The sequence below is a fragment of the Leiobunum rupestre genome, chromosome 5 (assembly GCF_980474605.1).
Source record: "Leiobunum rupestre chromosome 5, qqLeiRupe1.1.hap1, whole genome shotgun sequence".
Lineage (NCBI taxonomy): Eukaryota > Metazoa > Arthropoda > Arachnida > Opiliones > Sclerosomatidae > Leiobunum > Leiobunum rupestre.
In genome coordinates this window covers 20,392,904-20,411,965 of record NC_143388.1, presented here as the reverse complement: position 1 = coordinate 20,411,965, position 19,062 = coordinate 20,392,904, and the positions used below count along the sequence as shown (strand labels likewise).

Below are 19,062 nucleotides of genomic sequence, written 5' to 3'. Positions count from 1 at the left end.
ATCCATGGTTACTAACGGGAACTGTTGACAGGATACGGATTACGGTGATGGTAACTGAACCCGGGATACAGCAGACTAGATCATCAGCATAGTAGTGGCGCAGTGGGAGCGTGCTGGGCCCATAACCTATTGGAGTTTTAAATCCAATGTTAATCAGCAGAGCTACCCTACACTAACTAACTAATGAAACTAGTAAGAAATCAAAACGTAGTGATTTAAAAAAACAAACGTTTATTAAGAATGAGTACTTTACAAGATGAACGACATATTAGGAGTGACGGCAATAATAAACGCTGTAAGCGAATATATATACACTTAAGGTTAAAAAATAGTAAGATAAGATTAGTGATTAAAAATATATCTTATTTACAATAAACATTTTTTAACCTATTAAAAAAACTAAACGAGAAAAGCCGATAACGCTTTTTATCTTCAACAAAATGAGAGTCCAAAGGACTTCCATTATTGTTGGGAGCTTGTCAGTTTGATCAAGGGTTTTCTTGACAATTTGAATGCCATTTTTATAGTATAGACATATCCCACCGCCTCCAGTTTCCATTCTATCTTCCCTTATCATAGAATATCCAGGAATCGCAACTATTTCTGGATATAAGAAGGTCTCAGTTATGCCAAGGATGTCGATCTGGTAAAATTGAAGTAAATACTCAATCCCTAAAATTTTATTTTTCAATCTATTCACATTCAAATGTGCAATCTTCAGGCCCTTAGGGCCATTCTTAAGTTTATCGGGTCATACTTCATCCGTTCTCATGTTTGGTTTCCTTAATTCCCGATAGCGTTGGATCCTATACGGGTAGGGCCAGTTTGTGCGATCTAATATTTCTTCATCTTGGTTTATCGTTGAATCGATGATATAAGACCGTTTCCAATTGGTAATCTGCTTTGGTTCGGTAAGCGTTACAAAGTCCAAATTGACTCCTATGTCGTTCAGATGTTCGGTCAGTTCTTGGGTCGTTAAGTCCTTGGGGCAATTTGAAAGGAAATATTTGAAAGTTGGGGATGCTGATAGTTGCAAGCCCTTCGCGTGATGGTTAGTTCCCCAAACTTTGACCCTGTCCGTTGGATCTTTTTGCAGTTTATGGCATGACATCCCCACAGGCCAATTATCAGGGGAGAGGATTGTATTTACTTCAGTTGTTGAGCTAAAGATATAGCATTTTGAAATGGCATCAGGGTCTTGCGACTTCCTAGTTAGTCTTATGGCACTAACATTAATTTCCTGGGATTCTATGTACTGAATTATGGAGTCCTCATCGGTCCTTAAGGAGCAGTTTCCAATAAAGTAATCTGCTGTTTGCTGTTTAGTCGCAAGCTTACATACTGCAAGTCTATCACTAGGCATTAGGCCAGCAATTCGTTGATTAATCCTGGTTATTTTATGATTGTTGGGATTTACATCACTAGATTTCTTGCCTTTCTTTTGAGTATTCTTTCCATGTGGTTGTTTTTGGAAGGCTGGGCGTTCATTCTTATTTCTGGTGGGGAAACGTTCTTGATATCGTGAAGATTGGTCACAATCTGAGGATACTGTGCTGTATGGTTTATTGATGTTATTGTTTAAATTTTTTTTATATATGCTATTTTCAGCCACTGCAAGATAGTTCATCGGTTCCGGGGTCCCTTTGCTTCAATCTGTGCAGTTAATAAGTCTTTGGTCAATGGCCTTAAAACCTTCAATATGGGCTGTCTTGATGATGTTGATTTTTACTTCTAGTTCATGAACTAGAAGTAAAAATCAACATCATCAAGCAGCCTTGGCTTCGCTTTTAAATCTCTGAAGATTTTCCTGTACGGTTCTTAGTTCGCTATTAAATTGTAGCTTTAAGATTGCTATTTGATTCTTTAATTCTATAAGTTCATGAGAGTTATTCACTATTTTAGCAGGTTCCAGGTCCTTGCAAAGGCATGGGGTGAAATAGTTCTTTACAGGGGCTACAGCAGTAGAAACGGCTAGCTTGTTTAGCAGTAATGTTCACACAGGATAAATGGTATTGTTTAGAGCAAATATCACAGGGTACCATTTGATTATCTTCCTTCCGGTTGTACAGGCATTCTGAGGTACAGTATAGATCCTCATCAACAGTAGTCATTGTCTAATTTTGTGGCTGTTTCATCAAAGACACGATTTATTTATAAATAAAACCATTAAAACTAAACCAATTTAAATTAGTTGCGTTAAAAATTATCTAAAATTTAAGTTCAATTATTTTGAGGTTAAAATTAGGCTTAGTAGAAGAGCCTAAAAGCACACGTCCTACCACGTCGACAGTTTTTTTAAAATTACGAGAAATCTAATTATCCCAGGGCCGGACTTAGAGATCCTGGGCCCATAGGCAGATAAAGAGTCTGGGCCCCCTTTTCACGCGCTGCATTTACTCTTATCCCTGGAACTACGCTGTACCTGAATTACCTTGATTCCGCGTAAAGGTCTGAGCTCTACGGTTATATTACTAAAGAAAAGCTCATCGTCGACTAAATATGCGATAATTATGCAACATTTCGATTTAAGGCTGCGTCCGTAAACTGCCAGGCAGAAATTTTGGTAATTTTAAAACCAAATCTACCTAGGATTTTCTCCAATATAAATTTCGATTAATATTATAGATTTATGCCTTCGAATACAGTAATTACAGTCACTGGAGGGCCCCTTAAAAGGATGGGCCCCTAGGCCACGGCCTAGGTTGGCCTAGGCGGAAATACGGCACTGAATTATCCCCAAAAAATTTTACAGCGTAAGCGACTGCTTCCACTATTTAATGCCCATGGAAGATGGCTTCCCTGCCCTTACCAAAAAATAAGTTGGCTAAAAACCACTTACGACAACTTGTTTTTCAACTTGGTTTTCAGTTTGTATTTGGGAGAAATGCCTACTTAAAAATAACTTAAATCCTCTTAAATAATCAACTTATTTCCAACTAAACCAGAATCAACATTTACATTTAACTACTTAAAAGCAACTTAAATCCTACTTGGGAAACATCTAAAATCCAACTTAAAAATATTATGTAACTTCCTGACTACTAAAAACCAACTAATTATAAACTTAGCAAAAGCAGTATTTTCCTACCAACTGAATAACAACTTATTACCCCTTTAATAGTAACTTGAAATATGCTGACAACTTGAGCCTACTTAATACCAACTCAATATCAACTAATAATGTGTATACAAACTAAATACAAACTGAAATCCAACTTATTTTTTGGTAAGGGTGACCTTGTTAAGTACTACAAGGTTGTACAATGCATTCCTGTCGCAAACACCATCTCAGAAAGAAGTTTCAGTTCCCTGAAAAGAATAGAAACGTGTCTTCGAACAACTATGGGATAATTTAGACTTTCAAATCTGGCTACGTTGTCCATTAATCGGGATTTGTCGAATTGTTTAAAAGAAAACCCTAATTTAGTGGTTGACGAATTTGGTAAAAGCTCTAATCGAAGAGTATCATTCTTTGATTAAATTGCGGGGGCAGAAAATTTTATCTTTCCTAAGAAAACTTTTAAATGAACATATTAGTGTCATAATTTTAAAATTTTAACTATAGTCAAGAAAATTCTTGAAAATCGGACATTTTAAAATTAAAATATATAGATGGGGGGTCTTTAAATCAGACCGGGCCTGTGTGTTAAAAATTCCTGGCGGGGGTACTGTTGGTACACCAAATACCAAGTGCTCGAATATTCTGTAGCAAACGATAAAGTTAATTGTTTTTGATGTCGGCATTTGTTAGGTGGCAGAAAAACGGGATTTATTGAGGTTTTTTCGGACTGGAAAAATATGGCCAAAAAGTTTGAAGAACACTTTACTTCGACTAAATCTTTACACCAACAGTCTTAAAAAATATTAATTCCATTTGGAATCTCGAGGCTCAATAGTATGTCAGGTTGATCAGCATCGTAAACAGACGTTGCTAGAAATAGAAATGTCTTAGCTGCTCACTTGCAGATAATAGTACTCTGCGCCCAAAAAGATCTCGCTCTTCGGGGCATAGGTCGGACGATGAAAATGGGAACAGGGGCAATTTTGTAGACATTTTAGATTTATTAAAGAGAAATTGTCCAGACTTAAAAGCCAAGTGCGAAAGTATGCCAAATAATGCTAAATACATACATAGCACTTACCAAAGTTTAATGTGAATTAAATCAGCAACCATTTCCATACATTTTCATAATTGGGAATTATGTGCGCTGAATTTTGACATGTATTGTGAATGTTGTTACTAGTAATATTTATGTATTTTTGCAGTGAATTTATGATTGAGTTAATTGAACAGATCAAGAGAGTTTGCAATGAAGCTGGTTGCAGTAATGTATCAACTGCTCCACACTTATATTTTGCAGCAAGATATATATGCGAATTGTTCTGTGATATAGTACCAATATTTCACCAACATAGCATTGAAATGTTTCCACAACAAACAGGTTAGTAAAAAAGCATTTAAATCCTGTCTATGATTTATAAGCTTGGCCTAATTTAATTTGTTGCTTAGAAAATCCTTCATGTATGGGTCTCACAATATTATTTATACAAGTAGTATATCTATCCGAGGCTTTGGTGTGAATACTTTGTTAGGTGTCACTGTAGGCATTCCATACATGTTTTCCAAAATATCTAGTGTATTTTCAATGATGCATGTAGTGTCAGTTTAAAGATCAATTAGCTCATATCAGATATGTCGGATTATTTTTAACTAAGATTTCAGTGTATAAATTCGAATTATCTATCAAGAATGTATTTATACTTGGGACTATGTTGAGACAATATTTAGGGTTGATCTGAGTCCACATATGTCACGTTCTAACCTCTAACGGGTGATCCTAATTTTCTCACTTGCTCACTTTTCTCACTTCGCTCACTCATATAGAATAATAATAATCAGCTAGGCTAATACCCTAATAGAAATAAACAAGTGCGTCGAGAGGGGGCAAAGGAATTTCAGTGAGCAAAATTCAATTTTTCTCACTGAATTTTAAAGGTGGTGTATCATGGAAAATTGAACTTCACTCACTGGGCTTTGAGGGAAAGCAAACTTGCAGGGGAAGTGAGCAAAATCAAATTTTTCTCACTAGTTAATAAAATTGAAATATCATTTTAATGGGAAATTGCTTTTTACTCACTGGGCTATGAGGGAAAGCAAACTTGCAGGGGAAGTGAGCAAAATCGAATTTTTCTCACTGGATTTTAAAATTGAAATATCATATCAATGGGAAATTCAATTTTGCTCACTTCCCCTGCAAGTTTGCTTTCCCCCAAAGCCCAGTGAGTTAAGTTAAATTTTCCATGATACACCACTCACCACCTTTAAAATTCTGTGAGAAAAATTGAATTTTGCTCACTGAAATTCCTTTGCCCCTCTCGACGCACTTGTTTATTTCTATATGAGTGAGAAAAGTGAGCAAGTGAGAAAATTAGGATCACCCCATTTAACAGCTATCTCCTTAATCATTATCCCCCAAAAAAACATGCCAGGATCGTTTCAAAAGAGATTCTCAGTAAATATAATAACTAGCATCAAAGGGATTTACATAATTAGCGCTTCTTGTTTTATAATAACTCTTTATAGTATATAAAAAAATTTGGGCATTTGGTTTAGACTCTGTACCTATAAATTGTAGGTTAAAATAAAAACTTCGTTATATTTGCATATATTTAAAACTTTTATTAAGGCTTAGCTGGACATCTTCATTAATTAATGTTTCTGTACCTATTATCATACTATAACCAAAGAAGCATTTGTAAACCCATATTTTAATATTTTTAACCAACCAGGTTATGAATACCATAAAAGGAGAAAGGTTTAGGTAGCAATTCTCATTGTGGATTAGTGTTATATGATTTAAAGTTTGGGATTAATAAAATTCAAATATCAATCAGTTTTTGTTTATTTCTACACCAAGAAAGAACCGAGATTTATTTTCAAAGTATTAACTAATTTTTTCTTCCTAGCTTTACACCATAATAACTGTATGTATCTGGCTCATGAGCTGTTGTTCTTGACAAGATCATTTCATTCTGGACTTAAAAAAGAATCAGAAGCTCCAGATCGTTTTCGTACTGGCCTTGCAATAAAATCTGAAGTTGCTGAACAATCAATTGAACATCAAAAGACCACAGCAATTAGTGGACTGTTTGTATCTTTTGCTGATCTTTCTCACAAATTAAAAACACTAGGCACAACTGCTTTCCTTTCACAAATGAGACGCCAGAAGCAACAACTACTTGAATTTTTACAAGAAGGTTCTGGTAAAGTCAGAAAAATAATATCTTTTGCAAGTAGAGTACTGACATTTTGAGTCATCATTTCTTACATTTAGTGTAGTTTTTTTATGTAGAATTTGGTAATGTGTAATATATGAGCTGCCACCACAAGGTATTTTAAAATAATTTATTTTTTCTGAATTTATTGCAAATGCCTTTGACACCCAAATCAAGTTGTCAGAGACAATCTGACAGATTCACTTTAGTCAAATGAAAAAAAATCCCAAAAGTGTGCCTATATTTTTGAAGGTATTGTTTAATTTGTCTATCGGGAATAAGTACATAGAAGACTAAGAATATGGGATGGACTATTTACATTTTTTATGATCCATTATTTTTCTAAATATGCATAGATGGTGGTAGTGTTTCTTTTAAGTGGACACAAATTCATAACTAACTTATTTATTTATAAACCCATAATGGCGATGGTGCACTGGCAGATGGTAGCCATGTGATCAGAAATTAATGTATCAATTTCCTTTGGATATCATATGCCATATCCTGTGGCTGAGTAGGCTTAAGCCTACGGGCCCGGTAGGATTTTTCTAGAAGGGCCCTCGAGAATAAATAATCCACAGTTATCACAAAATATAAAAATATTTAAACTTTTAGTTGGAAAAAATTTGTTGAAAAGTTGTCCAAACACAAATTTTTGTAATCTCGTTTCCTACTGAATGTCGGATTTCATTTCAACAACCGCCGCTAAGATCGTCTGTATTATCTTCGTTTTGTAGTAAAGCCGAATACATGAAAAAGTTATTTTTTTTATAATACTACTCTGCTTATTGATTTTATCTATGTAGTATAATCGAAGCATTTATTTTATGCGCGTATCCTGTGGTCCTCAAAATTGAGTAAAATTAAATAAAATAATACTTTGCGAGTAGCCACGAAATAATAACGGACCTGGACAGTACGGGTCAGAGTCCGAGTCAGAGTCCATCACCAATGAGGCGGTTATTTTCTTGACCAATTTTGATATATTATAATATTTCATTAATTGAATGACTGATTGACTGTGATAAACTGCGTTGTTCATAAAACTGAAGGCAAGTGCCAATCAAGGCAGGATTAGAAATTCTAATTTCTGACTCGAGTTATCTGTGCGACCCAAATAGCAAGAAAAATAATTTTGCTGCTTCTGAGACGAATTCAGTTAAGGTGTGCTTTGTCAATGGTCAGTTATTCATCTTGTTTAGCATCCTTTACTCGAGTGAATGGCTGTTTTTACAATATTTTGATAGACACATACAGTGACTAAAAGTTTTAACATTGAAACAATGGCAAGTGTGTGTGATTATGTTACTTGTTGTAAAAACGTATTTGGCAGAATCGGTTGAGGGGATAAAAGGCGGAAACCTTTTGCTAAGCCAGTGATTACAGTTTTCTTCACCTATTTTCTTCTTTCATTGCTTCCATTCTTGTCTCTTTTCCTATACAATATAAATTGTTGTTGAAACATTCTGCATTATCGGGGGAATGCCGCAGGTGATATTTGACGTCTTTAAGTTTTTCCCAAATGGAATCGAAAATTGCAACCGGCTATAGCTCCTCAACCGTTGGTGGTAGAGCAATAACAGTGACACTTTCTAAATATGAATCAACCACCCTGAATCCGAAAATTTCGGTTTCAGGGACGTAACTCAATTATTTGAAAAGTTGTCAAAAACGACATCTGGCGTTGTCGACGTAACTATTATCGCTTTGCAAAATACGACAACTCCACGTGAAAGGATATAAAAAAGTATTAAAAATTGTTTTGGTTTCATTTTTCTATCGTTTACACGTTTCGAGAAAATTTAAGATTAATGCCAAAACTCCCTCTGTTGAAGACTTTTGTAACTGTAACATACTGTACAACCATAAATGCTTAAACGAATAATATCAAAACCGCCGCGGCAAGTTTCCCAAGGTCAAGGGGTCCCTAAACAAAGCTAAGCCTAGGGGCCCGAGTGGTAGTTAATCCGCCACTGGCCATATCACTGGTGATCTCATCAGAATGTCCTGAGATAGCGTCTGGACAGGTGACTAAAAAGCCAGAGCAACCCTATGGCACCATTGACAGTTGATTATTAAATGTCTAAGACATTGAAGAGTGTGATCAGTAACTCCGGTAGAATCCAAAGCGATGAGTAGCTGTCATGAGGAATTGTGTCAGAGTTGGAAAAAACTACTAGTATTTTAAAAACTGGATTTTTAGGTTTATCCGGAATTTTCAAAAACATGTTGTCGGCTATTTTGCTAAATTCTGGGTGATAATCACCGATTTTGTTGAAACTAGGGTTGTTAATTTTCCAGAAAATTTTCCGAATTGCCGAAAATTTTCCGCAAATCGGAAAAATAAAAAAATTAAACATAAATTACTTTTCAAGGGTTTTTAATGTTTTAAACTTTTTATCGATTTAAAATGACTAATATCAGTAAACATACTACAAAACATTAATAGTGTTACATTTCAACCAGTTTAAACTAGTCTATAGGTTTAGTTTTACTTTTAGATTAGAAAAAATGAGGTGAAAAAGCCGCTTTCTTTAAATTTGCAAACAATATATTAGACAAATCATGGAATGAAAACGTTTTTAATATTTTCCGGAAAAATACGGAAAATTTTCAGGAAAAAAGGCCTCGGTAATTTTCCGGAAAATTGAAACTAGGTGGGTATGTAGACCTTATGGTAATATGAAATTTCACCAAGGGAAAAGTTGCAATGGGCATTAGTTTTGCTATGGCAACCGAAAATGTTTTTGACAACACAGTCTGTATATTGTCCCACTGAAAATAACAATTGATCAATTTTGATTTATTTTTTTGGTTTGGAAATTTGAAATTTTTTTAAAATTTTTCACTGGGGGGGTACCCTTAGAAGTGCTCAGATTCCCATGTTATTTTCAATGAGAAAATATACGAACTGTGTTGACAAAAACATTTTCGGTTGCCATGGCAAAACTAATGCCCATTGCAATTTTTCCCTTGGTGAAATTTCATGTTACCATAAGGTCTACATACCCACTTAGTTTCAACAAAATCGGTGATTATCACCTCGGGTAGTCTCCTCGTTAGTTTATCTTTAAGAAATTTTAAGACTTAACTTTAAATAGGTATCAGATAACTTTTGCTAGCTATTATGCCATTTAAAATTGACTATCTGTTTGTTTATAAACATTAACAATGAAAAAAAGTAGATTTTTCAAAAAATTGAGTAAAAAATGGTTGACAATTAAAATTAGCATTAATATACAGGGTTCGAAAACAAAACCAAGTGGGTTTTTGTTTGGACCAACCCACCTCAATAAACCCACCTCAGAAAAAACCCAGTTTCAAAACCTCAGATTTTAAATGAAACACCTACTTTTTCAATGTGCAATATGACCACTTTCATATACAGGGTGTTACGTATAAGAGTACCGAAACTTTCTATATGCATTCTATGCCTAATAAACATGGGTCCTAAAGTGCTTAGTTTCAGAGATATGGGCTCCCAAAAAAACTACCCTAAAAACATTGGTCCAGGAACGCTTATTGGAAAATGGGTTGGAAGCTCAAAGATTCAACCAGCAGTAGATTCCTAAAAGACTGGTGTCAGATCAGTAGGCGTTTGAGTCTGTAGATAGACGGCTAAGAGAAATACAAGACATCAAATTAACATCCTGGATACGTCCCGATTAAGCTGATATTTAACCATACTTAATACTCTCGGACGCCTTTAGGCTTAACGTTCACTCATCCTCGGGATTTTCACTAAAAACCCGACGGACGTCTTAGTACTTGTCCTCGTGATGTACTTTGACTCTGAGAAAATCAGACATTTGCTCGTCTCTTAACCTCAGAGTCACGTCAATATCTCTATCTTCATCCGGTTTTCGAGACATCATATGGACAAATGCAATATAGCGGCGTACTGTTGATAGGAAGCCGGACGGATGATGTTGGGTTTGCTGGGGCACTGACAATTGTCAATTCTACGAGGAAAGTCAGCCTTGTTGTAGCTTGTACGTGTTGTAGGTGGTATGGGGGGGGGGGAATTGGTTCTTATGTAGAATAAACTTAAAACCTAAAAGTGTAAATAATCCGTAATTCGTTTAGATTAATGATAACGCTAGCTAAACCTTATTTGGAAGTGATAAGCAAAAACCAGCTACAAATAATTATTATGTCTTAATAAATTGTAAAACATCACAATAACTTCTCAAAATGCCCACCTTGGGCTGCTATACAAAAAGGACAACGCCGTACAAACGATTGACGAATCTTTTCGAATATTTCAGGCTTGTTCCGAATAGTCTCACATCCATCAATAATGCGTTGACATCTGTTTTATAAACAAGGTCCTTCACCCCAGTAGCAGGCTTGGAAATAAGCTGTGGTCACCAGTTTATTAATTGCTCGGACTAGTTTTTTTATTCAAAAGCTTGGGGTTCACGGGTCCAGTGTCCAGTTTATTAATTCAAAATTATCTACCGTATTATTAACCAACTGGTCTACGTGACCACTTAAATAATTCAAGAGTTGGGAGTCACTGACCAAATAGACCAGTTTAGAAATAATCCTCATTTCCAAGCCTGCCCAGTAGCACAATTTGTATAAAGTCAGTCGGCCGACTAGGTCGGGTCATAGTCGGCCGTCTTGGGTGGGCCTTAGTCGGCCATAGTCGGGTCGTAGTTGGTCCTCAGCTGGTTAATAGGTCGAAATGTCACAGCCTGTTTTATGGTCGGTAGGGAGTTGCTGTATTGGTATGACCCCGACTACCTAAGTAGCAAAATTTGGTCGGGTCGTAGTCGGCCGCTCTGGTCGGATCGTAGAGGGCAAACTGGTCAAAATATCACCGTCCATCGACTGCGTGTTTTATAGTCGGAAGCGAGTCCGTGCATCACTATGGTGCCGACTAATTTTTGGAAAAATGGCCCACCCCAATAGATTGAAGCTGAACATCAGCATGTTTACAAAAGCTACTTTTTCATTTGCTCCAGTTACAATTTAGAGCAACTTCATTTGTCATTAGGTTTCGCATAATTCTTCTTGTGGAGTCAGATATCTTTTTTGCACCCCAAGTTGAAATTTTGTCTACCTAATTAGTAATAAATTTTTTTAAATAATAACCAAGTATCACATTTAGAACAGTTTTAACACCGTTAACCAAGATAACCGGCTATCTAACTTTAAACTGAAAATAATGAGAACTAGATCATTAAAAAAATATCTAGCGAAAACTTCCATCCCACTGACCTACTGTATCACAGCCGATGGAGATAGCCACCCACGTGCTCTCTTCAAATCCATTAATTATTCGGCGTTAGAATATCTTAATTTAAATTTTCCAAGTTTAGGAACGCAGTTGGCACAACTAATATGACTATTATGAAAAATTTTAAAAGGTATTTAATTTTTAATTATAAACTTTCCAAGTTCTATTGATCTTTTACGAAAGCAAGACCCATATCCGACCACAAATTGGACTTTTTGGGCCTCTGGAGGAACATCGGCCCAACCAACCTTTGACACTTTTTACACAATAAATCGCATATTTTACAGCTGCTCAAATTATAGTCGGCCCGACCGCGAGGGATATTTATTAAGTCGGTGTAAAACTCAAAATCAGTTTCGATCTTTTTCGAAAGCAAGACCCATATCCGACCACAAATGGGACTTCTTGAGCTTCTGGAGGAACATCGGGCCGACTAACCTTTGACTATTTCTATACAATAAAACGTTTGTTTTACAGCTGCTCAAATGAAAGTCGGCCCAACCGCGAAGGATATTTAAATCAACCATATCAGACGGCATTGAGTCAGCATGACGCACACTAGCCGACTCCGACTACTACCCGACAGTTCGACCCCTACCCGACCATAAAACGCACTATGTGTGCTACTGGGGCAGATATCCCCAAAGAAAAAAATCTCAGTGGTTTAAATCGGGAGATCGAGGCGGCCACGAAAAAGTTCCTCCTCGTCCTATCCACTTTAAAGTAAATGTTGCATCAAGGTGATCTCACACTGCGCGGCTGAAATGTGGTGACGCTCCATTGTGCAAGAACCACATTAACACTCTAGTTCCCAACGGGACGTCTTCCAATAGCTCTGGTAACGATTCCTTCGGCTTGTCCGTACATCAAGTGTATTCAGCGTTAGATAAATGTGCCATCAATATTGCAGTTGTGGTTACAAAGTAAATAAGTTTCCCAAATAACCAGATATTTTAAACTGGTTTATTATAAAAAAAAAGTTCCAAATACAAAGTTTCAACATTGTTGTTTTATGATTGGCATGTAACCTGGAGAGAGATACAAATAATATTGCGACTGGTTTTACCAAATAGACGTACGATTGCATCTTTGAACTTCTAACCCAATAAGCGTTCTTGGACGTGCCATATTAACCACAGTATGAATTAGACAAACTTAAAGCATTCTTTTAGAATTCTTATGACATTTGTATCTTTAATTTTGCTGATTAAAATCGTTCGTAACGACAATGTTTTTATTTTATTTGGAACCGTGTCAATAAAATTAAAATGGCTTTGTCTTCAAACTCATTTTACTTCTAAAAGGACATGAATGAACTTTTGCCACTTGTTATTAAAGTTTCTCGCCTCGGGGATAAAAAAACAATTGATAGTTTAATGAAAACAATTTGGTGCAAGGAAGAATATTGTTTGCCAGATTTGGGGTAGATTTTTGGAAGCCCATACCTCTGAAACGAAGCACTTTAGGACCCATGTTTATTAGACATTTTTTACTCAGAGAGACCCATAGACTCTTATCCGTAACACCCTGTATATCTTAAGACTGAATTGTAAAGTTATACAAACTTTGGAAAACTGGCCAAGCCTTGTACATATAACTAATTTTTAAAATAAAACCCACTATTGCACAGTTTGAAATATTTAATTTGCGCGCTACGCACGTTTTGACTCGATCGCACGAGTCTTCGTGAGTGCCTGACGTAGCGCGCAAATGAAATATTTCAAACTGTGCAATAGTGGGTTTTATTTTAAAAATTAGTTATATGTACAAGGCTTGGCCAGTTTTCCAAAGTTGATTTTATTTTAAAACTTATACAAACTTTACAAAGTTAACTTGAAACTTATATTTTGGTACTTCTACCAGTCCTTTGGTTCGGCTTTGCAGTATCTGTATACTTTTACGTATCGTCTAATACAAATGTGGAAATTGTATACTAAAATAACAGCCCATTCAAATGAAATAAAAAATCCCTTTTTTTTTTTCGAATAATGTTAAATTATGAACCTACAAATCGAGTTTTAAGTGTAGCTACTGATCACAAAGTTATTACTATAGATTGTACTCTTTTATATATATATATATATATATATATATATATATATATATATATATATATATATATATACCTGTTGGTTTACTGTTTTTAGATAATGTTTAGCCCCTTGGTTGAGTTTTGCCAAATTGTGTCTTCCCTTAACTAAAGATAACCCAAAGTCGGGGGTGGTATGTTTTGGGGTTTGTTTTCGGAAATGTATGTTTGAACTTTGGAATTGGAAAGGCCGAGCTTATTTATTTGGTATTTTTTTTTAGTATAAACCTTCCATGAAATCATTTCGTTCTTTTAGTTATATATAAGCCAGTATTATTTTTTTCGGCGGTGGCCTTACCTAATCCAAACTATTTTTTTGGGGATAGCTTAACCCTGAAAACCCCCAACATTTTTCCCCGACCCCTACCTAATTTTTGTAGTATCCTTAGTCTGCTCCACATATGTCTAGCCCCTTGGAGACGAAAGTGTCGTCTGCTAGGGCGTCTGCTTATCCTTAGTTCATAATGAATATATATGTGCAAGTGTGAATGATTAAAACTTTAGTATGAATGTTGAAAGCAAACAGAGAGCTTGTGTCATTATTATTATTATGTTTAATTAAGCCTGAGCCAGTCATTTATAGCTATAAGCAACAAAGATTAAGAGTCTCCTGTTCTAATGATCAATGACTGAAGTGATATATAGGAAAGGCTTAGTAGATGAACATGGCATCAAGAAGTGAAGATATATTCACATTTCGGAAATTAGACGGCACAAATTATGCTGACTGGAAAATTGATGTTAAGATGGCCTTGGCTGCCAAGGGTTTGGACAAATTTATAGATTCCACAGTAGTAGCTCCAACCACTATACCTTCGCTGACTGCACACAATGAGAAGAAATCACAAACAATGGGAGTTCTATATCTGACTCTGGAACCCCAAATTAAGAGACTACTTCGAACTGCGACAGATCCAGCAGTTGCCTGGGATTTACTTAAGCAAACTTATGAACCAGTTTCCAGAGCTAGGAGAGCGATGCTTAGAAGAACATTCATAACATGTGTACCCGCGAAGGGAGAAAGAATAGAATTGTATTTGAACAGAGTTACCGAAGCTGCGGCATCTCTCGCTGAAGTTGGGGCACCAATTCCAGATAGCGAAATAGCCTTTCAGATGATCTACGAGTTACCAGCGGAATTTAATGGAATAGTTCTCAATATTAATCAATGGAACGATGCTGACTTTGTTCCTGACAAAGTAAAGATGGCGATCATTGCCGAAGCGGATCGTTTACGGATGAGGGAACTAGGCGATGGAAATAATAAACACTCGGATATAATGGCAACTCAGGGGTTTACAAAGGGATATACCCAGATGAAAAGAAAAGAAACAAGGACTTGTTTCAATTGTGGAATGATAGGGCATTTAGCGAAGATTTGCAGAAAACCAAGGAAAACATACAATCACCCTTTTCGAAAAAAAGAAACTTTTGATGTTGCTACAGTATCAAGCGCAGAAGAATATATGTCGGAAACAAATGAATGGATATGGGATTCGGGAGCTGGAGCGCATCTATGTAATAACAAGAAATGGCTTACCAATTACCGTGATGTGTCACCAATAACGATGAATTCATATTATGGAACGTTCACTATCACAGGCTTAGGAGATGCTGTTATCAAACACGAAGTAGATGGACAAGATAGAGTCCTACTGCTAAAGAATGTTGGGTTTGCACCAAATGGAAGACGAAACCTAATAAGTGGTTATCAGAATGATAAAGCCGGACATCATTGGACTGGTGGAAATATGGAACTTGTAGTTCAAAATAGTAACCAAGAGAAAATATTATCATTCAAAGGATCAAATGGCTTATATAGAATGAAGGGGGATGTCTACACTGGCGAAATGCCAGATGTTACGATGCATGAATATAACCTTGCTGATGATACTAACGCAGATTTATTGGATTTATGGCACCGACGTCTAGGTCATCACAGCATACATACCATTATCAATATGGCAAGTAAAGGAAGCGCTCGAAACTTACCAGCTTTCAAGAAGCAACAAACGTTTACCTGTGATATATGTACTGCAACGAAGACGACTCAATTACCAAGAAAACCAATGTCAGGGATAAACACAAAGAAAGTGTTACAATTGGTACACACAGACGTGTGGGGACCATCCGCATATAAGTCCGGATCTGGCAACCTATATTTCATCTCGTTTATCGATGACCACACACGATGGGCCGAGGTCGAAGCGATGACTCATAAGTGGGAAGTGTTTGACAAAATGAAACAATATATTACAAAAATGGAAAGACAAACTGGGGAAAAAGTAATTAGTATCAGAAGCGATAATGGGATGGAGTATTGTAGCGGAAAAATGCAAACCTTCCTCAATGATATTGGTATTCAACATCAACGGACAAACATCTACACCCCCCAACAAAATGGAATAGCGGAACGCTACAACCGCACAGCCTTAAATTCAATCAGAGCTATGCTCAAAGACAGCCACCTGCATCCTCGATTCTGGGTGGAAATGTTGTACACATTCAACTATTTGAAGAATCGTTTGTCACAGCAGAAACTTGAGAATAAGACACCTTTCGAACAAAGATTTGGACGAACTCCCTCACTGAAGTATCTGAAACGAATCGGAAGCATAACTCATTATTTTATTCCGAAGGGGAAGAGGGAAAATAAATTTTCGGATACAGCTGGAAAAGGAGTGCTGGTGGGTTACGCACGCTCAACCCAAGGCTACCGAATATGGAACCCGGACACAAACAAAATTATTCAGTGCGACAACGCCAGATTTAATGAAGACCAGACTTTCGATACGTATACCGGTATTAATTCTCACGTCCGATTTGCTGTAGAAGACGACACCCTCAAGCAACCCTTTACACGTGCAACAGTTGCAGCTAGACTAAATAGCACGCCAGCTACATCAACTAGCAACCATCCAGTACCAGTTTCACCACAACCCGGCACATCAGGAATAGCTGCAACGCCAGTGCAGGTACATCCTCAAACTCCTGTACGAGGATCTTCGGAAGTCGAGAGAAGACAAGTACGACTAGTACAGGAAGGCAAGTTAGAGGAACCCAAATGGTCAAGAATAAGACGGCAAAGGGAATCGGGAAAAACTGCCGGTAATTACGACATTTATTATAAATATGGCGACAGGAAGAGAGAATTCAGAAGCACAAGAGAAGTCACTGATTTCTGTAAAATGAATAATATTGAAATAGATCCCGATCTCATTAATTTCTCTACCAAGGACCCATTCGAGGGAATCTGTAATCTGAAACAAACAAGTAGTGCAACACCAAATGAGGAAACCCCTGACATTAATTTAATGTCACGATTTGATGGTTTGGATTTTTGTTTCGCGAACTGTGATGATCCTTCTACTTATGGAGAAGCTACGACTGCAGAAGATAAAGACGATTGGGGTAGAGCCATGGACGATGAAATCGCGACACTTCGGGAACGAGAAGTGTTCACCCAAGTCAAAAGACCCACTGACCAAAAAATCATCGGAAGCAAATGGGTGTACGTACGAAAAAGGGATGAAAAGAAAAATATAGTCAGTCACAGAGCAAGAATTGTGGCGCAAGGATTTAAACAAAAGAAAGGGATTGACTATCACGAAAGCTATTCACCAGTTGTCGACTTGGTTATTGTCCGACTCTTGTTATTTGTTCTGGTGGTAATTCTACAGTGGTCCTACAAGCATGTAGACGTCAAATGCGCTTACTTGTATGGCGATCTCGATGAAACCACATATATGGAAATTCCGCAAGGATACCAGGTGAATAATGAATACGTATGGCGGTTGCACAAAAGTCTCTACGGATTACACCAATCCGGTAGATGTTGGTATTACAAGCTGGATGAAGAACTAAAGGAATTAGGCTTTGTCAACCTCAAATCATGCCAGTGTGTTTACCGATTTGCTTGGGATAGTATACTTCTTGTTTACGTCGATGACATTATCGTCCTCGCAAGAAATGACAATATTATGGCCAAAGTCATGCAATTACTAACTTCGAAATTCAACTTGAAGGATTTAGGAAAAATCAAAACATTCCTCGGAATCGATATTTCTGAAGACCAAAAAGGATTAACGATGGCGCAAACGAGATATATAGAGAAATTGCATGAACAGCTGGACTATATTCCATTTAAAAGATGTTATGAACCATTGAAACATAAATCCATCATCAACCCTCCAACACCAGGAGAAGAAATACCAGATGTACCTTATCGCAATTTGATTGGCGCATTGTTGTATATAGCAAGACACACTCGTCCAGACATTCTGTACGCAGTGACAACGTTAGCGCAATATTGCAACAAATATAACGAAGAAACATGGTGTCATCTTGTTCATTTATGGAACTATGTCATCACGACTAAAGACAAGGTTTTGAGGATGGAACGCAATGGTTCTGTGGCCGTACAAGTTTATTGTGATGCATCATTTGCATCAGATAGAGAATCTAGAAAGTCCATATCCGGTTACATCATTACATGTGGAAAGAACCCAATCGCTTGGAAATCCGCAAAGCAATCATTAATAGCGTTATCTACGATGGAAGTGGAACTAATGGCAGCCGTAGAAGCAACTAAGGAGATCTTATTCATCCGTAGAATCCTGTTAGAGTGTCATAGCATGTTCCCAGACAGTATCGGACCTGACATTCAACTCAACATCGATAACAAGGCCGCCATACAGTGCATTCAAAACCACGTAGACAATGCCAGAACCAGATATCTAGATTTAAAAGTGAAGTTTCTTCGCGAAAAATTAGCTGAAGGACTTTTTCGGGTAGAGTTTATATCATCGCAATTTAACTTAGCAGATATTTTTACTAAAGCTTTACCAAAATGTGTACTGTCTAGATTATCTACTTATTTGAAATAATGTTTCTGTATTGTTATTCTAGAAATATGTGAAGCGGGGGAGTTTGTAGTATCCTTAGTCTGCTCCACATATGTCTAGCCCCTTGGAGACGAAAGTGTCGTCTGCTAGGGCGTCTGCTTATCCTTAGTTCATAATGAATATATATGTGCAAGTGTGAATGATTAAAACTTTAGTATGAATGTTGAAAGCAAACAGAGAGCTTGTGTCATTATTATTATTATGTTTAATTAAGCCTGAGCCAGTCATTTATAGCTATAAGCAACAATTTTGACCCTGTACGGACGCTACTGAGAGAAGGTTACAGCATGACTTCCCAGGCAGGAGAAGAAGCCAATTTCTTTAAAGAAATTTTCTAATTGAGTTTTTGCTTCCTGCTCTCCTTCTGCTGTAAGGGAAACTTGGCTAGTGTGAGCATGAATTTATTCATTTTCCCATGAATATAGAACTGTACCTTATCTGTATGGTGCTATCCCGATCCGGTAGAAGGCAAGGCTTACGAAGCTATGCCGCTACTACGTCAAATTGTTTAGCCAATTAAAAGCTAGAGGAAATGACGGACATCTCCA

The 19,062-nt window shown here is 36.8% G+C and overlaps 2 protein-coding genes across 2 annotated transcripts in view; one reads left to right on the top strand and one right to left on the bottom strand.

Annotated features, from left to right (window-relative positions):
* Positions 1 to 19,062, top strand: part of Zw10 (Zeste-white 10 kinetochore protein) — a 51,648-nt gene that overhangs the window by 29,864 nt on the left and 2,722 nt on the right. The window contains exons 6-7 of the mRNA XM_090174612.1: positions 4,267 to 4,442; positions 5,968 to 6,264. Coding sequence (XP_090030738.1) covers positions 4,267 to 4,442; positions 5,968 to 6,264 — 473 coding nt within the window. The remainder of the gene's footprint in view (positions 1 to 4,266; positions 4,443 to 5,967; positions 6,265 to 19,062) is intronic.
* On the bottom strand, positions 609 to 4,159 carry LOC149943752 (uncharacterized). The gene is made up of 3 exons (XM_090175304.1): positions 4,143 to 4,159; positions 1,895 to 2,126; positions 609 to 1,653 (listed from the first exon to the last, which is right to left on the bottom strand). The coding sequence occupies exon 3, from the start codon at positions 1,625 to 1,627 to the stop codon at positions 752 to 754; it is 876 nt and encodes a 291-aa protein (XP_090031430.1). The 5' UTR covers positions 1,628 to 1,653; positions 1,895 to 2,126; positions 4,143 to 4,159; the 3' UTR covers positions 609 to 751.

Bases quoted from the DNA above. Each gene is read 5' to 3' on its own strand.
- LOC149943752 (XM_090175304.1), bottom strand. From the start codon at position 1,627: ATGAACTATCTTGCAGTGGCTGAAAATAGCATATATAAAAAAAATTTA.